General features: G+C 34.8%; 1 protein-coding gene across 2 annotated transcripts in view; it reads left to right on the top strand.

Moving 5' to 3' along the window:
• Positions 1–19,230, top strand: part of USP32 (ubiquitin specific peptidase 32) — a 166,341-nt gene that overhangs the window by 35,407 nt on the left and 111,704 nt on the right. For both annotated transcript variants that reach the window (XM_019732553.3, XM_019732552.3), the window contains exon 2: positions 6,951–7,078. In XM_019732553.3, coding sequence (XP_019588112.2) covers positions 6,951–7,078 — 128 coding nt within the window. The remainder of the gene's footprint in view (positions 1–6,950; positions 7,079–19,230) is intronic.

Genomic DNA, 19,230 nt, shown 5'->3' with positions numbered 1-19,230 from the left:
ACGGGAAAAGAGAAAATTTTGATTTAAGCTCTCAAACCTTAGAACCTTAGATCAGGGAGTCACTCAAAGCTAGCTTAGTTATTTATTTATTTTTGGCTTGGAGTATATTTCTTTTTCTTTTCGTCCCTTCTCTCTCTGTCTTTCCTTTTTTTTTTTTTTAACTGTTCTTTTGATAGCTCTTAGATACTAAAGTTTTTTGTGAAGAAATAGATCATCGTCTTCTCTCCCTCTATCCCGTTTTCCCTAAGAGTAGGTTACTCCCAGTTTCTGAAATGGCAGATTATATTTAAAAGATTTATGACAATATCTCCCACCCCACATGCTTCTTACAATTATGACTTTTACAGTTCTCCTGTGTCCCATGAGAAGTAGAACGTATGGGATGCCCCTCTTGAATCTGGACAGGCTTGTTACTGAGCAGAACTGATAGTCTTGTTATTTCAGCTTTTTTTTTAAATTAGGGATACCAATGATTTTGATGGTTGATTTGTATATTGATTTCCTTTGCCTCTTTGTCTAATGTTTTTCTCTCTTTCTGACTTTGTTAACTGTCTTATTCCATTTTCCTACCTTTTCTCCATCTTGTTCTCTTTCTGTTAGGAAACATTTCTTTGTTTGGCCAGAGAACAGATGGTGGGCATTTTGGTAAATATTTTTCCATAATGCTGGTGATCTCAAATTGAGGTCTGATTGCCCTTATTCCTTCTCCTCTGTTATCAGAAAAGGAAATGAAATGAGGGGTGCTTTCTTTTTCAAAATGTAAACTTTTTTAGTGTGGAATATGTTGTATCTGTATGAGCATTGGGTGCTTAATAGAACTCTTAAATCAGATTTAGTTTTCCAGTAGCTTCCGGATTTGAATTCTTGATTTAAAAATTTTACACCTTATTATGCTTTCACACTCACAAAAAATAACTCCTGAAAAAGTAAAATATCATTAGCATATTTATCACCCTAAATATTCCTTTCACTTCTCTTTCTATATTTTTCTTTCATGGAATCCCAGTACTGTACATTCCTGCTTCTCAAACTATCCTCCACACTTTCCCATCATCTTCTGACCTCTGGGCCATTGCTTACTCCCATCCCCACACTTGACATGTTAACATCTTCAAGTCTTTCTTGTGAGACCTGCCCCCTTTTATGAAACTTTCCTGTGTTCCTCCCCTGTAATCTCTTCTGCTCAATTCCCATAGTGCTTGCTTATATCCCTTCAGGTACTTACTACATTTTACTTTGTGTTATTATCCTAATTATGCATTCATTTCTTTAGCAAATATTTGAATCCCTGGGCCCTACTTCCAGACACACTGTATTGGTTTGGGGGGCAACCTGGGCATCAATATTCTTTAAATGTTCTCAGGTGATGCCAGGGTTAAGAATTAATGGAATAAAGATACAACATACTGCCTGGCCTGTAGTAAACACTCAAATATTTGTTTACGGATTTTAAGCTTTTAAAACCAAGGACCATACTTTATCTTTGTGTTGACATAACAACATCCAAACGTGTAGAGAATCTTTTTTTTCCCCATGGCTTAGGTGCATTTTATTGGTTTTCTTCCATATAAGAACTTACTTGAGCCAAACTGATAACATGCCAGAAAGCAAGATCTCAAATGCTCCATTGAATGACAGTTTTGCAGTTCCTTTTATACATTTGGTTTTCATGAAGGTGGAAGGAAGGTAGGGAAATCTCTATGATTGGATTACAGGATAGTTAACAAGATTATGTGTTCCCTTGAGGGTCTGTGGAGGTCTGAAAAAAGAGAATTCTGGCCTTTCAAAGTGTGTTAACCTAGATGCACAAAAACAATGGACAGGGCCGGCTAAGGAAGGCAAAAGTGAACCTCATATAGGCCTGGGGCTTGATTTCCCACTATGACCTGCCCAGTTAGGAATTTATGATCAGATCACCCTGTGAAGTTACTTTTGGTCACTGAAATTTGTCAGATTTATTACATAACCCGTTTTTTGTTCATATTTGTGTCCCCCGTAGCACCCAACACAATGATATGTGTAATCATTGCCAATGATTAATATATAATTAGGTGAATACATAATTCTATTCAGTTGTCATATTTCATGCAGTTGTATGGACCACTCAGAATATGCTCGGATTACTATTTAACTGGAAACTGTTAGACAGACAAAACTGTGAAATGTATTTTCTGTTCTGCTTTGTACTTTTAAACAAATTTTAAAATACCCTCTAGAGAAGTGTTGGATATAGAAGTCCTGTCTTTTGTGTGGCCTGCGGGTTAAGCCCCATACGGAATGGAATAAGCCCCATTCCTTAATTAGTTACAAGGTACTCTTCATAAAATGTGTGTGTGTAGAATTCTTGATGACTTTAGTTCAAGCATGATTAGCAGTCTTTATAGATAAATATAATAAATACAGCAAATGAATGTTCCCATGCTTTGAGTAAATACTACATTTAGCCCAACCTGTAGGCCGCGAATACAGCAGAATTACCAGATTAAACCTCTGGTCTCTTAAAACTAAGTGACTCGTGGCTTGGTTCTCTGTAATGTTCGTTGTTAACAAAATTTGTTCTACGAAGGAAGATTTCATTTTGTTTATAATTTTATGGAATGTTAATGACCTTTTAAAGTATTTATAAATACTTATAGTAAGTAATGTGACTTCCCTGGCTTTGAGTGAGAGTGTACTCATGCTCAAATCTAATATAATGACTTGGGTACATTCTTTACAGTGAATAAGAATATCCTTCCCTATGTTTGTTGGTCAGAGCTGTGGAAACTGCCTTCATCTTCTTGATACCCACTTCTCTTCTGCTTTCTCCGTTTTCCTTCCCTCCCTTTTGTTCCAATGTCAGGTGGCAGCTGGGACTGCTGCGAGGTTAATATTGGTCTATAAGTAAGGAGGAGAGAGGATAGGGGCAGAGAAATTTGTTGTTTGTTTGGCTTTCACCTCCCTTCTCCAGTCCTCATGTTCACAACTTTCCTCCAGAGTTAGTAGCTGAAAGTGAACAGGGAACACCCTTGTTACTGCTAGAAATCCTCTTTTCCCAGACTATCGTTTATTGAGCATCCATTATTTTCCTGTCTGTAAATCCTTTTATATATTCAGTATATACTCTCATTAAATCCTTATAACACTGCCAGGAATTAGGCGGTATTATATTCTTTTTAGATGAATAAGTAAGCCAAAGCACAGACACTGAGTAACTTGCCCATGTTCTCGCAGGTAGCAAGTGACAGTGTTGGATTTGAACATATGTTTGTTTTGTTTGTCCCCTTAACCATTTGGCCAGAGGTTGCTAAACCTGGCAGCTGGGGGGACAATATTGAGACTGCATGCTGTTTTAAAGTTTTTAAAAATTAGCTGCCAACATTTTTAAAGTAGAAAGATTTCACAAAAAATTCATAGTCCTATTTTCCTTATTGCCACGTTGCAGCACATGCCTGGAACTTAGTAGCAGCTACACCCTGTAGAAGCCTTATGTGCTCTCCTATGGTTCCACAGACCCTACTTGGCCCACTTCATCATTTATATTATCCTCCTGGGCCCTGTAGGTATTTCGGTTTTTGAGCTTTGCATGCAGAAGAAAAGCCACCATGGGCCTTAGCAGAGCTTTGCTCAGAGCCTGCGTCCTGTGCTCAATGTCAGAGTAGGGCAAGGGAGGGCAGCTAGACGCAAACGCTGTTGTTATCCGTCCTATAGCTTTCAGCTAAATCCCGTGTTCCCATGTATGGAGGTTTTCTGTCTCAGTTTCTCCAGAGGATGTATCTATCTCTGGTCTTTTGATATATACTTACATTTAAAAGGTTGGTGTGAAAGTGGTGGTTGTGTGGAAGGTGGTAGATCGCCTGAGAGTCCAACCACTCTTCATACAGACTTTCAACCAATTTCTCTGTAGTCCCACCTTTTACCACCCCCACTCCCTCACCTTTTGTGGTAATTGGTACAGTCAATTCCTCAGCCTGTTTTGGGAGTGCTGGTCAGGGTAAATTTGCTTCTTGTTCACGTTGCTCAACTGCTAGTGCTTAGGTTTCAACTTTCTTTGGTCTGTTTAGGGCAGTCACCACTCCTCCAGTTCACGCCTCCAAAAAATTGGACTCACTGAGGTCCTCCGTTCTCTCTTCTCCTATTCTCTTTGTCCTTGTGAGTTTATATCCTGTTTTATTCTTGCTATAATTTCAGTGAAGTGTCTAGAGAGAGGAGACTAAAAAAAACCCAAAAAAACGTGTGTTTAGGTTTCCATTTTTCCCCCTGATAATGTTTTTTTCTATCTAAAACTGGAATAACTACATTAACGTCTTTTGACCTTACATTTTTACTAGGCTTGATTCTATTACTTTTCCGTCTTGCCTAAATTTTTATTTTTAAAGTTTTCAAAGTTTCGCTTGTACATTTTTATGTACACCTTGTATCCAGATTAAACAAATGTTAGTCTACTTATTTATTTTGAATAAATAAAAATACGGTTTACTTTCAGTAAATATAGACTGTGGCAATATTTTGGTGTCTGATATTCTAGTCTGAGCATATATAATAACTTATTCAGTTTGTTCTCTGTTGATGGACATTGTTTGCTTCTTATAAATGCTTTAAAAAGCTTATATGTACATTTTCTCCTTACAAATGAATAAATTCATTAGTCAGTTATCAGGTCGCTATTTTTTAAACATACTGCTAAACAGTTTTTCAAATAATCTGTAACCAACAGTGTATGTGATTGCTCCAAAAGACGCATTAGAGCTGATGGTCCAGCTACGTCTTATTTTCGGGGAAACACAGTAGCTGAAGAAATTTCTTCTCCATTACTGTAATTTATGAGATTAACTTTGTTGTGTTTCACTTTTGTGTTCTAACAAGGAAAAAATATATTAGTATATTGGGAATGTTAATATTCTGAGTCCAAGTTTTAATGAATTATGCATCTACTTTCACACTTGTTTCTAGCTACTTATTCAAGCTTTCGTTCTTACTGTGTTATCATTGCCTGACATGTTATCGAACACATGAACTTTCCCTCCCCACAGCAAACACTTACTGAATGATAATCTGTGTGCCAGGCACTCTTCGGTCTTTATCTTGCTGGTCCTTTTGGCCTTACTTGAGACTGTAGTCCTTTCTTCGTGTCCTTTGGGGTCACACCCTTTTGTTTTTCCTGTTCTAACTATTTCTTATCAGTTTTCTTTAAGTATTTTTTCTTTCTCTGCACACACTGTAAGAATTGATTTCTTCCAGTTTTGTCTCTGGCTGGCTGTGTTTCTTTAGTCATGGTTTTAATTGCTACCTATAAGCTGATGACTCCCGTGAAAACCTTTCCTAAGCTTTACACTCATAATTGTAAAAAACGATCTCTCCAAGCTTCTGCCTATTCAGTATGTCCTTCCCAGAATGTATCGTCTTTTCTTCATCACATCCTCATTTTCTTACATTTCCTTTCTACATGATAATAGCATCTTTCAAGTTTCTCAGGATAGACTCCTGGATATTATTATTCCAGATTGCTTCTACTTTTAGTTTAGTTCCAAGTTCTACTGATTTTTCCTTCTAGGTATTTCACAGATTTTCTTCTTGAAGTAGCAGTCTACCATTTATTTATTTATTTATTTTAGGCTACATCAATAATTTTATTATAAAACCATTCTTTTGGCATTAGTTGGTTACGGTGATAGCAAGATACTGTCAGTGTGGCATAGCAGCTCTAATGTAACAATTGCATTCACTGCCTCCTGTACTGAAATTTAAGTTACGTCATATCCATTATGTAAGTACAAGTTACCTGCAATCATTAATGCTGCAAATCCTGGTGCATATACTGCTTAGGGAGGAGTTAATGCTAAGGGATTATAGTAAATGTTGGTAAGACTGCAGTTGCAGTTCCTTTATGGGATTTTGTTTCTTCTCGGTAGCAGCCTACTTTTTGCTTCCATGTTTGTTCAGTTCTCTACACTACTGGTAGAGTGAACTATCTGAATTGTATCTGGCTGTGTCCTGTTTCCTGTCTGCCTGGAGTTTGTACCTGAATTGTATCTGACTGTATCCCTTATTATAACAGCACAGAATCTCTGTTACTTGGTCAATGACTGCCTCTCTAGGTTTATCATTTACTACTTCCTGCCTTGTTTATTTTTTTCTAGTGATATACAATGATCCGTAGGCTCTATATGTCATTGTACTTTGAAACAAACTGTTATCTCTGCCTGACATGCCCGTGTCCGTTTTGCTTGGGTTAGCCTTTAAAATTTTATATAATCATCCTCTCTGCCCAGAAGTGTTCTTTCTTCCAGCGTGGGCTGAAGGTACCGTTTCTGTGTCTTCATTGTGGTCATTGTGCTGACTGCATAATATTAGAGTCAGAAAATATTTATTTTTCTAAACTTGTAGACAGAGTTTGTTCTATTTAGTGGAAAAAAAATCTTCAATGCCTAAAATAAAGTAATGGCTCAGTAATTTTTTTTGGATAGTGGGTATCTAAAAACTTTCGGTTGTTAGAATCATCTATAGATTACTTTCCTTGTAAATGATGATAAAATCTAAGCTAAATTTGAGGGCTATCCTCCCCTACATGGGTAGATATGTATTCAGGGAGTATAAATAATATTATTTTTATCCCAAAGGAAATGAGTGTATTGCTGCTGAAAACATATTAATGCTAGAATCTAATGCCATTTAGCTTACCTGCTAATTTGAAATACTTGTTGCCTCTTTCTTGCCCCTGCCCAAAATTTGTATGCATAATATAATGTCCTGCTGTTTGAAGATAGTGAGTCAGTACTTTTCATATTTATTTTCTAGACTGGATTTGGAAACATTAGAATTATGACTAAATATCCGGGTTTGTTTTACTTAATCTGCAAAGAGAAGTAATTGCCAATTTTTATTAGGAACTGGGTTGAAATAATGTAAAGATTTTGAGAGACTTCTTTTCTCTGCTGGTGTCTTACCCATCTTCTATTTCTGAATTGCAGTTACAGATGTAGAGCTGAAGCGACTGAAAGATGCCTTCAAGAGGACCTGTGGACTCTCGTATTACATGGGCCAGCACTGCTTCATCAGGGAAGTGCTTGGGGATGGAGTGCCTCCAAAAGTTGCTGAGGTAATCTTATGTTCTGGGTTTTCCTTTGAGATAGTTATCCACCAGCCTTAATTCTTGAGGGCTCTCTTAGTCTTAACAAATTGAATCTTCTCCCCAGTTATTTTTCTTGCTGAGTAGGGAATAGGAGTTATTTTAGGAGTGACTATGGTTGTGTTCTTAGAGGCCAAATGAAAGTACTAGAGAGCTGCAATTCTGCTTTTTTTTGTACTTCTGAGATTTAATAGCCACTAATTATAATCATGGAACCATTTGTATGACTGGCTGCTTATTCTTATAAACTTCATCACTCTGACATAATTTTTATGTTGGGAGTATATTTTATAAATTTTGTGATAAAGAAAACTTTTCCATGTAGCAAAACCTAATTAAATTCTGTAAAATTAAATGTTGTAAATGAAACACTAGCTTATTTGAACCTGTAAAGCCTTAAATTCTACTAAAATTTTTGGGTAGAAATAAAATGTGCTCAGTTGATATAAATATTCCCTTTCTAAAAATAATAACTTTACTATCTTATAGGTATATATACAGGTATGCATTATGTCATTCTAAATGTGATATGAGAATAAAATTAATAAAACTGAAAATATATAATAGGAATTGTAAGCTTACTTGACTATTCCTAATTAGTGACAGTTTCTATTTCTACCCTGTGTTGTGTGCTTTTGAACCTTATGGTTTACATAATATGGAGATTACATTTGTTTTTGTGTGTGCGTGTGTTTTGATCTTTTTCTTGGTGGGGATATATGTTGCATTAATTCTCTTACATGTATTGTGTAAAATTATGTACTTTCTTGTTCTGTCATTATTTTGGATTTATGACAGGGTTAGCTTTTGTCTTAATATGCCTTACAGTTCTCTGTTTCAGTATGAATTCATCTGCCTATTTTCTTATAATCTTTTTGTCTTAAATGCTAGTGTAATATAAAAATTTGGAATTTAGATTTTTTTTTTTCATTTTAGGAAGTAACTAGTATATAATGAGATAATGTAAGTTGCCAGTTAGAAGAAGGGATTTAAACTGAGTCCATAATAATTAATATAAGATGCTTCCAAATTCAAGTACAGTTTTTTTCTGACATCTGAAAGTAGAGCGTTCCTATGAAACCTTTCATAAGCCAAAATGGCGTAAAGTGAAGAAGTAATTACCTTAGGACACATCTTGTTAATGGATGCACAAAATAAATCAAGATAAAGCACAGATGCTCTTGACACAGTTGAAAGCTATGGCAGCTTGATGCTGAGTGTAGTTCCCGTGGAAGGAGCTTGGCAGTGCCACTCTCACTACTTGGGGTGCTTGCTGCCTGTATAAATGTTCAGTGCAAAACAAACACTGAATGCTATTTTTGCTTTCGCCTTTTTTTATAAAATGGAAAGTCTTCTTCGGATTTCTCTGTTAGAGAAAACGGGTACTAATGTTGGTCTTTTGTAAAAGTGAAGTGGTGTAAAGTGAACTTTTAAAAGCAGGGGTACCTGTATATATGGACTTCAGACTTTCTCTCCCCTTAACTCTTTTTTTAAAGTCAAAACTGTCAGACTCAGTGTAATTCATGATGCTGGGAAAAACTTACTTGAAAATATCTAACTCATCTCTTTGGGTCATATGTGAAGAGTTACATGTGTACATCTACATCTACATACCTATAAACAGATAGCCATTCAGATCCTTGTCCATTTTTTAGTTGGGTTGTTTGTCTTTTTATTCTTGAGTTGTAAGAGTTCTTTATATATTCTAGATACAAGTCCCTTATAAGATACATGATTTGTTAATATATTCTCCCATTCTGTAGGTTGTCTTTTCAGTCTCTTGATGGTACCCTTTGAAACACAAAACTTTTAAATTTTGATGAAGTCCAATTTACCTGTTTTTACTTTTATCACTTATATTTTTGGTGTTGTATCTAAAAAACCATTGCATCTTACATTTAGGTTTCATCCATTTTGATTTAATTGTTGTGTATGGTGTAGGAATCTAACTTCGTTTTTTTTGCAAATAGTTGTCCTAGGACCATTTGTTGAAAAGACTAGTTTCCCTACCACTCCCAAAAGAAAAGAAAAGACTAGTCGTTCCCCATTGAATTGTTTTGTCACTCTTATTGGAAATGAATTGACCATTGCATGAGGTTTTCTTTCTGGATTCTCAAATCTATTCCACTGATTTCTGTCCTGTCCTTCTGTCAGTATCACATTGTTTTCATTACTCTAGCTTTGTAAGTAAGTTTTGAAGTCAGAAAGTGTCATTCCTCCAACTTTGTCTTTTCCTTTTTCAAGTTGTGTCTATTCTGGGTCCCTTAGATTTTCATATGAATTAGGATTAGCCAGTCAATTTCTGCAAAAAAGGAAACTAAAATTTTGATAGGGATTGCACTGAATCTATAGATTGATTTAAGGAGCATTGCCATTTTAACAATATTTGAGTCTTCTGATTTATTTAAGTCTCAGTTGCCTTCTGATTTATGAAGCTAGAAGGTCTTTCCATATATTTAGATTTTCAATTTCTTTCAATGATGTTTTATAGTTTTTAGTGTACAAGTCAAATGCTCATCAGCTGAAGAAAATGTTGTGTAATGGTGTATTATTTGTTAACAAAATGGAATGAAGCTGTCTAATATGTGCTTGATGAACTTTTAAACGTGCCAAGTCAAAGAAGCCAAACACAAAGACCACATCTTTTTTTTTATTCCATTTATATGAAATGGCCAGAATATCCAAATCTATAGACAGAAAATATATTAGTGGCTCTTTGTTAACATTTGAACTGATTTTTTTTCTTCCTTGTTTTCATGGCAGCTGCATCTTCCTCCCATTTTCTGCTTTTGAAAAGGCAATCAACCCATGCATCCTGTATTTGGGGGGAATCTGTCCTTCTTGGGATGTCAGACTACTTAGCTGATCTGAGGTCTCCAATGAATTGTTATAAATTATGGTTTATCTGGCTTTTTCTTGTTTTTAGGTTAAGAGTGACACGCTGTCAGGCTTTCTACATTTAAGGTGGAAGTGGAATTCCTTGCAGCATCATTTTTATATGAATATTTCATAAATTTCATTTCACCCAAAACTATTTCAGGAGTATTTCTCTGTCCTTTGGACTGTCTGTTAAGAGTCATCACTGGCTAGAATAATTAAAGTAATTGTTTCACAAGAACGATCTTAATTTTAAATTGTAAAATCCACAACGATAGTTTCAAGTTTCAGTTTCATTGTAGTTAATACTTTTTTGTGGAAACTATAGCACAGTATTAAGTACAAATAGAAACTTTATAAATGCTGTTGGTGATGATGATAGATGAACTTTTTTTTGCCCTATTTACTGACCTAGGTTTATGTTAACCTAGGTTTATGGTAAGTGAGGAAGGGTACTATTAGCATGTGGATATTGATTAGTACATATAATGTATTATGTAAATCATAATGTATTTTAAAGAACTAAGTACTTCCATCTTTAATTAATCTGTGCTATTTTCTCATGAAAGGAAGTCTTCATAGTTTTTTTTCCCCCCTTCTTCTGCCTCACCCCCGCCCCTCACTCCGGTTCAAGCCATTGTTTCTCAGTCTAGTTGTGTAGGACACAGCTCCGTGGCCCATACTGGTATTATATTCCAGGGTATTATTTTGCGTATGGATATTGTTATTGATTTCTAGAGTTACATTTTTAATGCCTAAACATAAATAAAATAATTAAAAACATTTTTATATAGATAGGGAATTAGTATTATCCACGTATAATGCACATCCTTATTTTTCCCTCACAAATGTGGGCAAAAAAGTGTGCATTATACATGGCAAAATACGGCACTCATTCCATTATATATGGCCTTTGTGAGACATTTCTTAAAATCCTACAGAGAGCTTGGGCCTTACATCTGGGCGAAGAGAGTCACTTATTCTTGGTGGGATTCTGAAATTAATGTTTTGAGGCACAGTAGCATTATTTTAATGTCAGTATCTCAAAAAGAAAATCCGTAGACACCATTTAAGTTGCCAGTTGTGGGAGAGAACTTTATTCCCTAGTTAGTTAGTGTTATTCTTCATAGTACAAGTAATAGCATGTATCTTCAATGAGCAAGGAAAGGTATTTTTAGAATTTTAGTGCAAAAAGATGGTGACCTTAAAAAGACCATAATTTTAGTCCTTTATTAATTAAGGAAGCAATGCAAATTTCTAAGTTATTTACTGGAAGAGAGTAGCTATATATTTTTAGAGCAAAAGAGATTTATGTAGGATTGAACTGAACTCCCATTTTTACCTTCTCTGAAGACTTCCTATGATTATTCCAAGACAGGCTATTTTGGATAAGGAATAAGAAGAACTCATGACAATTTACAGTTTTTATTATTTAAGCATAGATTTCATTATACTAATTGTTTTTTAGCATCGATTAGTATAATTAATATTTTGATGCAATTCTGATCTTGCTTCTAATAGTAACTGTTGTTGTATTATTTGGATAAAACATTAAATGGACAGAATTTGAGGGGATTGAGAAAACAAGACCAAAACAAGGTAAATGGAAAGTAAAAGAAAAAATGTGTTCTACTTTAAATTGGACTTTTCTGAACCAAGACCACTAACTCTTAATAATAATCCAGTGTTTATATTTTCTTTAGGGTGTCACTCAACCCTCTCCAAAGAAATCTAATAATGAAACATTTCCACATAATATTACTTTGTAATTGTTTCTTATTTGTTTTCACATTCATTTAAAAGTGGTTTTTATCATTTATAAAATCTGCTAGGCAAGTGAATTTATAGTAGCTACTCATTAACTATTTTTTTCCTGGAAACTCTTAAATCTCTATCTCAGGATAACTGGTTAGTACAGTAATACCATTCACTTTCCTCCATAAAGCTGCCTCTGACAATTTTAGCCCACATTGTTTTTCTCCCATACGTAAACTCTTACATGCATTAAAGCCTGCCTCTGTATTACCATGTTTCCCCGAAAATAAGACTCGGTCTTATATTAAGTTTTGCTCCAAAAGATGCATTAGGGCTTATGTTCAGGGGATGTTATCTTGAAAAGTCATGCTAGGGCTTATTTTCCGGTTAGGTCTTATTTTCGGGGAAACACGATACATAGCACATTTTATTAGATAATGGCTTATTCACTAATTGTTCATTTAAATCTCATATCTCGACTAAGTTATGATTCTTGATGAGCAGACTTTATGACTTTTTAAAAACATACCCCAGAGTGTTATACATACAGTATAAACATAGTATTTGATTTATTAATTTTTTTGTAATTATATTATTCTGCAAAATCCTTTTTACAAGAATGACCAGGAAACCATACTCCTGAACTCAGCATTGCTAACTTTGCAATCTTTGAACATTTAACCTTTCTCAAATCAGAGGGAAATATACATTTTAAGCAAAAGCAATCTTAGAGCCTAGAGTGTTTTCAGACATAGTGATAAACATGTGAAAACAAACAGCTGATTAGTAGGATATTTTCCCATTATTGTTGATAAATTTATGCTGAGATATTCATATTGCATTTAGATGCCCCTTGGGACTAGGGACATGGATTTACTATATACTCTAGGTTTAGGGGAACTCTCTGACCATAGAATAATGATTTGTGTTTGTTTTCTTGTTTTGATATGAGCTGATCTGTATTATTGATTACATCCCTTTATGGTGGATTTACTGGCATCATGGATAACAACTTTCTTGACAATTCTAGTCATTGATTGTTAGCTCTTGGTGCTATTAATCATTGACTGTTGTAATATGTTAAAATAACTAATGTGTTTATATTAGAGAAAAGCATCCTAAATTTTCATTTGTTACAGCACATCCTGATTTTGACATTATAGCTAACAGTAGAACACTAAACAGGATACTTGTTTAAAATTTTTCTCTGTAACTAGAATCTGTAAAATATTCACTAGTCTTTATCTTAACTGCATCACTTTTTGTTCATAGTGTAATATTTTAAATTTTAAATTTTTCTGTGTATCTCTTTGTAAGACTGGACAAAAAGATTCCAAGGGTTCTATTGGATGAAGATAATGACCGAATATATCACTCTCTTCTTGTAAAATTACATATGGATTTTTTTTCAAATGTACATTATTATCTAGATGGTTCTTAACTGTCAAGTTTTATCCTAGGGCGATTTTTAAACAGCTTCATAAACTACTGAAAAACAGATTCTAGTAGAAGAGCTGACATGTCATTAAGGATTAATGAACTACTTGTATAAAACATTACATCAAGTACATTACATAAATTATGAATATTCTAAGTGGTATGCCAGATGTCAAAGAAGTTATTCACTTATATTGGTACTAAAAAGTACCCTTATAGAAAATAACTTATGCATAATCACTTATTTTGAATCCTTGGTGTATTAACTGAGCTACTGACATACGGCGTATTAGATGATAAAAATAACTGGTATCCTATTCAAGTCATTCTTGATAAGATACTTCTATCCAACAGTATGTTCCTTAATTGGTATTATTAGGTTGGTGCAAAAGTAATTGTGGTTTAAAAGGTTAAAAGTAATTGCAAAACCTGCAATTACTTTTGCACCAACCTAATATAAGGTAAAATAAGATTTAATTTATAACTGGAGATGTTAAAACCTGCCAAAATTTACCTGATCAAATTTAACTGAGTTTGACTATAAAGTTGTAAAATTCATATAAAAATAATTCTAAATGGTAGGGACAGCAACTAACATTTGCTCAACTTGGATGAATGTAGAGGGGAGGCATCTGAATTCTTAGCCTTTCCCCTTCTCCCCCATGCCCATAGGTGGAATAAATATAGCTATATTTTATTGAGAACCTACCTAATAAATTTCTATTTGTAGCAGAATAGAACTATTTTTATGTTTGCCTTGCAAATGGTTGTTATATTTTAAGGCTATCTTTGACTAGTATAAGTTACTATATTCAATATTTAGATTAAAATGTAGGGAGAAGAGTTGTAAAATACAGTTGAACTTTATTTCTGTATTTTTATCAGTAAGTGATAAATGTGAGAATCCTTCCTTAATGTACTTCTAAATGTAACTGATGCTTTATTTTTTCTGAGTAGCTGATTCAAAATACGAAGAGGAAAGAATTTGTGTTCAGAGTTATTTGTACCTACAGCTTTAGGGTACATCTTTCCTGCCCAGTTCTCCTTTAAGTTATAAGAACATCTTAGCACCTTTCTGAGAATCTTGAGGTGTAGTCAAATATACTAGTATGATAAATGATGGATTCTAAAAAATTGTTAGTTATGTAGTGGCTAACATTACATAATACATACATGGTAGTTTAAATACATTCATGTTCAGTAGATAAGCAATGTAACTACATATGTTATAGTTTCAAATATAAATATATAAAATTTTATAATAATTAAAAATTGTAATTTTGGAATTAATTTTGGAATTAAGAAACATATCAGTCAATTTTGGGATTTTCAGGGATGTATTTGCAAGAAATAAATGGGATGAAGAAACAGCAATATATATCCTTCTATGTTCATGCAAACTGGTATAAGATAGCAAATTATTTATTGAAAAATGTTTATATATTATAGGTAAAAAGGAGGCCCTGCGGGATCAAATATATAGTGATGGAAGGAGAACTGATTCTGGGTGGTGAACACACAATGGGATTTATAGATGATGTAATACAGAATTGTACACCTGAAATCTATGTAATTTCACTAACAATTGTCACCCCAATAAATTAAAAAAAAAATGGAGGCCCTTATGATAGCCCATCATTTTTTAAAAAAGATTTTTATTAAAATATAGCTAACATACAATATTATATTAGTTTCAGGTGTACACAACAGTTATTCAACATTTATATACCTGTAGAAGAGATCCCATGATAGTCCAGCAAACATCAGACTCTGTACTACACTATCACAGTATTATTGACTATATTCCCTATAGTCCACCCTTTTTTCCAATATTTTTCTTTGGTAAGAGTCTCATTCCCATTATCTAAACTAGATAGAGTTGTTATATCTATGATTTTTTGTGAATGTATAAAAGTTCTTTGAATAAACTCAACCAATAAATAGCATATAATAAATTAGTTACAAGACATACAGTACAACTTATCACTGTATTTACTCCCATGTTACTTAACTTATCTCACCAATACACATTTTTTTTTAAAGATTTTATTGGGGAAGGGGAACAGGACTTTATTGGGGAACAGTGTGTACTTCCAGGACTTTTTTTTCCCCAAGTCAAGTTGTTATCCTTTCAATCTTAGTTGTGGAGGGCGCAGCTCAGCTCCAGGTCCAGTTGCCCTTGCTAGCTGCAGGGGGCGCAGCCCACCATCCCCTGTGGTAGTCAAACCGGCAACCTTGTGGTTGAGAGGATGCGCTCCAACCAACTGAGCCATCCCGGAGCTCAGCTCAAGGTGCAGTGTTCAATCTTAGTTGCAGGGGGCGCTGCCCGCCATCCCTTGCGGGACTCAGGGAATTGAACTGGCAACCTTGTGGTTGAGAGCCCACTGGCCCATGTGGGAATCCAGCCGGCAGCCTTCGGAGCTAGGAATATGGAGCTCTAACCGCCTGAGCCACCAGGCCGACCCACCAATATACATTTTAAAATGAATCCACGGGAATGTTTTAAAGAAATCTTTATATTTTTAATTGCTTTAGCTAGATAATTGAAGTCTTTAACGTCTTATTTTTCCCAGAGATGATGAAACTAATAAAATATATTTCTTCATTGACATTTCTGTGACATTCTTTCTTTTAAAATAGAAGCACTTGAAAGTATTCATGCTATTCATCATAAATATAAGATGTTTTTCACAGTGAGGATTATCTTTTTACTACTCTGTAAAATTATATTCCGTGACTCAGCAATAAAAAGTAAGATCTATTGATGTATATAACATGTATGAATCTCAAAATCATGCTAAGTGAAAGAATCCAAGTAAAAATAGCACACATGCTCATGACTCCATTCACATAAAATTCTAGAAAATGCAAAGTAATCTATCGTGAAAGGAAGCTTACTCGGAGACCGGGTGCTGGTATTGGAGCAAGAAGAAAAAGAGGGAGATAGATTGATTACACAGGGATGCGAGGAAACTTTTGAGGCGATAGAAATGTTTATTTGTTTTCTTGATTGTGGTGATGGCTTCAGTGCTATGACGTGACATGATAAAACTGATCCAGTGTACATTTTAATATGTACAGTTTATTATACTCTAGTTATTCCTCAGAAACTTTGTAAAATATTTAATTACATGTACTTTTTGGGTGTTTTGGGAAGAAAACTTAACGCTACTTGGAAAAGTGAGCCTGAAATATAAAAATTGACTGTTGACAGAAGGTATCATTTTCTTTTCAATCTTTGTTAGGATACTTGGATTTTAGTCCTAATTTTATTATTTACTTCATTTATTTTACTAGTCTGAGGCAAAAGAAACTCTAAGCCCTTTTTCAGAATTGTCGTAGGGATTTAGGTATATAACCAGCTACACTGTAATTGGAAGAGTTAGAAGTGCAGTTAAATTGTGATGTTCTACTGTTGACTGAGAGGTGCCTGGAACGGAGGGGAGGAGGATGTGGGCTGGACAGGCTGGGAAAGTTGGGGCAATGAAAGGAAGGAATTCTGTCTTTTCTCTCCTGAGTTGAAGTTATGTGTTAAATTAAGCTTTTAGAAAATCGAAGCTAAAGCAGAGATTCTAGAATGAGATGATTAAGAATAAAAGATCCAGGATAATTAGCTTTCAAGAAAATTATGGAATATAAAGTAAGATAAGAACAGCAAAGGGGAGGCAGTGGTAAGAACAGGGATCCAGCCTTAGGGTCATGGATTAGCTGTGGAACAGCAAAGGAAAAGCTATTCAGGACATCTCCGTGGGCAGAATGCAGGGGCACCAACTTCAAGGAGAGCAATTTTGACTTGAAACCTAGTAGTCGAACCTGAAGCCTTAACAGGCTTTTTCAAGCACCAGGGGTCTACAGAGAATTTCTTCCTTGGGATGAGAATAGATCAGCTATCAGAAAGCGACAAATATTTGCTTTAAAGGAAGCTTGTGAGTGGAAGGGGAGTTCCAACCCAGATCTTCAGAGAAATTATTTTAAACCAATGCCAAGCTAATTGAGAGGGCATACTAATAATTTACCTCAATGATGTCTAGTGACATTATAGTTTATGCTCTGAGTGGTTTTGTGGTTGTGTATTTGAATAGACTTTAGTAGGCAAAGTATCTTCAGAGAGAGAAAAGAGGTAGAGACTGAATCTCAGGACTTGCATTCTGTGCAGTGGTAGCAGGACGTTACCTAAAACACACAGATGTTGTAATCTGTAGTAATCTGATTTGTCCAGTCAATCCTGGGATTAGTTTATTGGTCTGACAGTCTATCAGATATAAATAGGTAATGAACAGAGGTATTTTGGATTATTCGTTTGGTCAGAGCTCCTTTACTTTTGGACTTGGGGAAGGAAGAAAAGTAATAGGGGTGTTCTATTATGTAAATTTCAGAAGACTATTAGTAACTTACTTTCTGACTCTTATGTTATAGACATTTTATGATATGGGGTCATGCCTAGCATATAATAGTCAATAGTTCTGTGGTGTATATACCTGACACAGGCCTGTGGAGACCTAGGAATAATTCTTATGTGAAAAAATATGGATTGGAGGGCAAATAAAATAAACTATACTAAGAATATGGAGCAACTAACGTGTTTTAATTTTTTCTGAAAACAGTATTTAATATTTTCCATTTAACAATTGATTCTTTAACAGTAAAGTAAATTGACAGGATAGGAATCCATATAAATAAAATTAATTTGTCTTTTAGAACATTCTGTGAAAATAACCAGACTTATTTTCCTAAAACTTGGTAAGTCTGTTTGGGGAGATCGGACTTAAATTATAGACTGTGCTGGAGTATAGCATAAGGAAGATATTAGTGGTATTGCAACAGTTGTATAAGATGTCAGGGGTAGTAGCTTGGGGGAGGAGGGTTATCACTTGGCAAAGGGTGTAAATGTCTAGCTATTATGTAACCTTATATACCGGAAACTAAAAAAAAAAAAAAAAATTATAGACTGTAACTGTGTACTGTATAAAGTTTTCTTTGGTGAATCCCGGGGGAACCTCGAAGAGATAGGTATCTTACAGAGTTTCTCTTACTGAGTCCAAGAATTCCACATGACTGCCACAGTGTTAAGTCCCAGTAGAATGAGAAAATAAACCATGGTGTCAAATACGAACCCTAAATCAAGGGCAAGTGGTGTGAAATTCAGGCTTTGATATATGACTGATCTGTGGTTCAGTAGGAAATGCATCGCACCTGCCCTCCCCCCTCAAACCCACAGTGACTAAATAAATTATTTTTTTTCATATAAAAGAATTTCAAAGGTAGGCATTGCAGGGATTGAATGGCAGCTCCAGTTTGTCATTTGGAACCCAGGACCCATTTGATCAAAGAGCCTTTCCAGAAGTCCACCCATTTGACTTCCAGTTACGTCTCATTGGCTATCCCTAGTTGGAAGAGACTCTGGAAAGTGTAAATTTAGACAGGCACATTAATATCTTGGAAAAAATTGTGGTTCTATTATTAAGGAAGAAGGGAAAAGTGGATATTGTGTAGATAGCTAATGTTTCCGCCACAAGCTATACCATAAAAGCTGTATTATGATTCAGGGTGAGTAGCAACAGGAATTTATTTAAACAGATTGGACAGTATTGTGGAGGCTACTTATTTCTGTATAGGTGACATTTTTATTTAATAAAGTTACCCTTAAAATGTATGTAATAATTTTTTTGTTACATTATCTAAACTGAATTACAGTGCTCTTTTATTTTCAGTTACTCTGTGTTTCATGTTTGATAGTCCTGTGAACTATTATTTATGAATTGATTTGAAAGAAATAGGTAATGACACTAATTTGAAAAGATACATGCATCCCTGTGTTCACTGAACCGCTATTTATAATAACCAAGATATGGAAGCAACTTAAGTGCCCATCAATAGTCAACTGGATAAAGAAGATGTGGTACATATACACAGTGGACTATTACTCGGCCATAAAAAATGAAATCTTATTCTTAGCCACAGCCAGAGGAACCAGTTGCGGGAGACTAAAGTTGGTCTATTAGAATTTATTTGGCGTGTTTGAGCTGTGGGAGGTCAGGTTAGAAAGGACCATA

Source organism: Rhinolophus sinicus, chromosome 12 (genome assembly GCF_057876585.1).
Source record: "Rhinolophus sinicus isolate RSI-liver-muscle chromosome 12, RSI-T2T, whole genome shotgun sequence".
Taxonomy (NCBI): domain Eukaryota; kingdom Metazoa; phylum Chordata; class Mammalia; order Chiroptera; family Rhinolophidae; genus Rhinolophus; species Rhinolophus sinicus.
The sequence above is the reverse complement of the archived record's forward strand: the minus strand, read 5'-3'. Positions and strand labels throughout refer to the sequence as shown.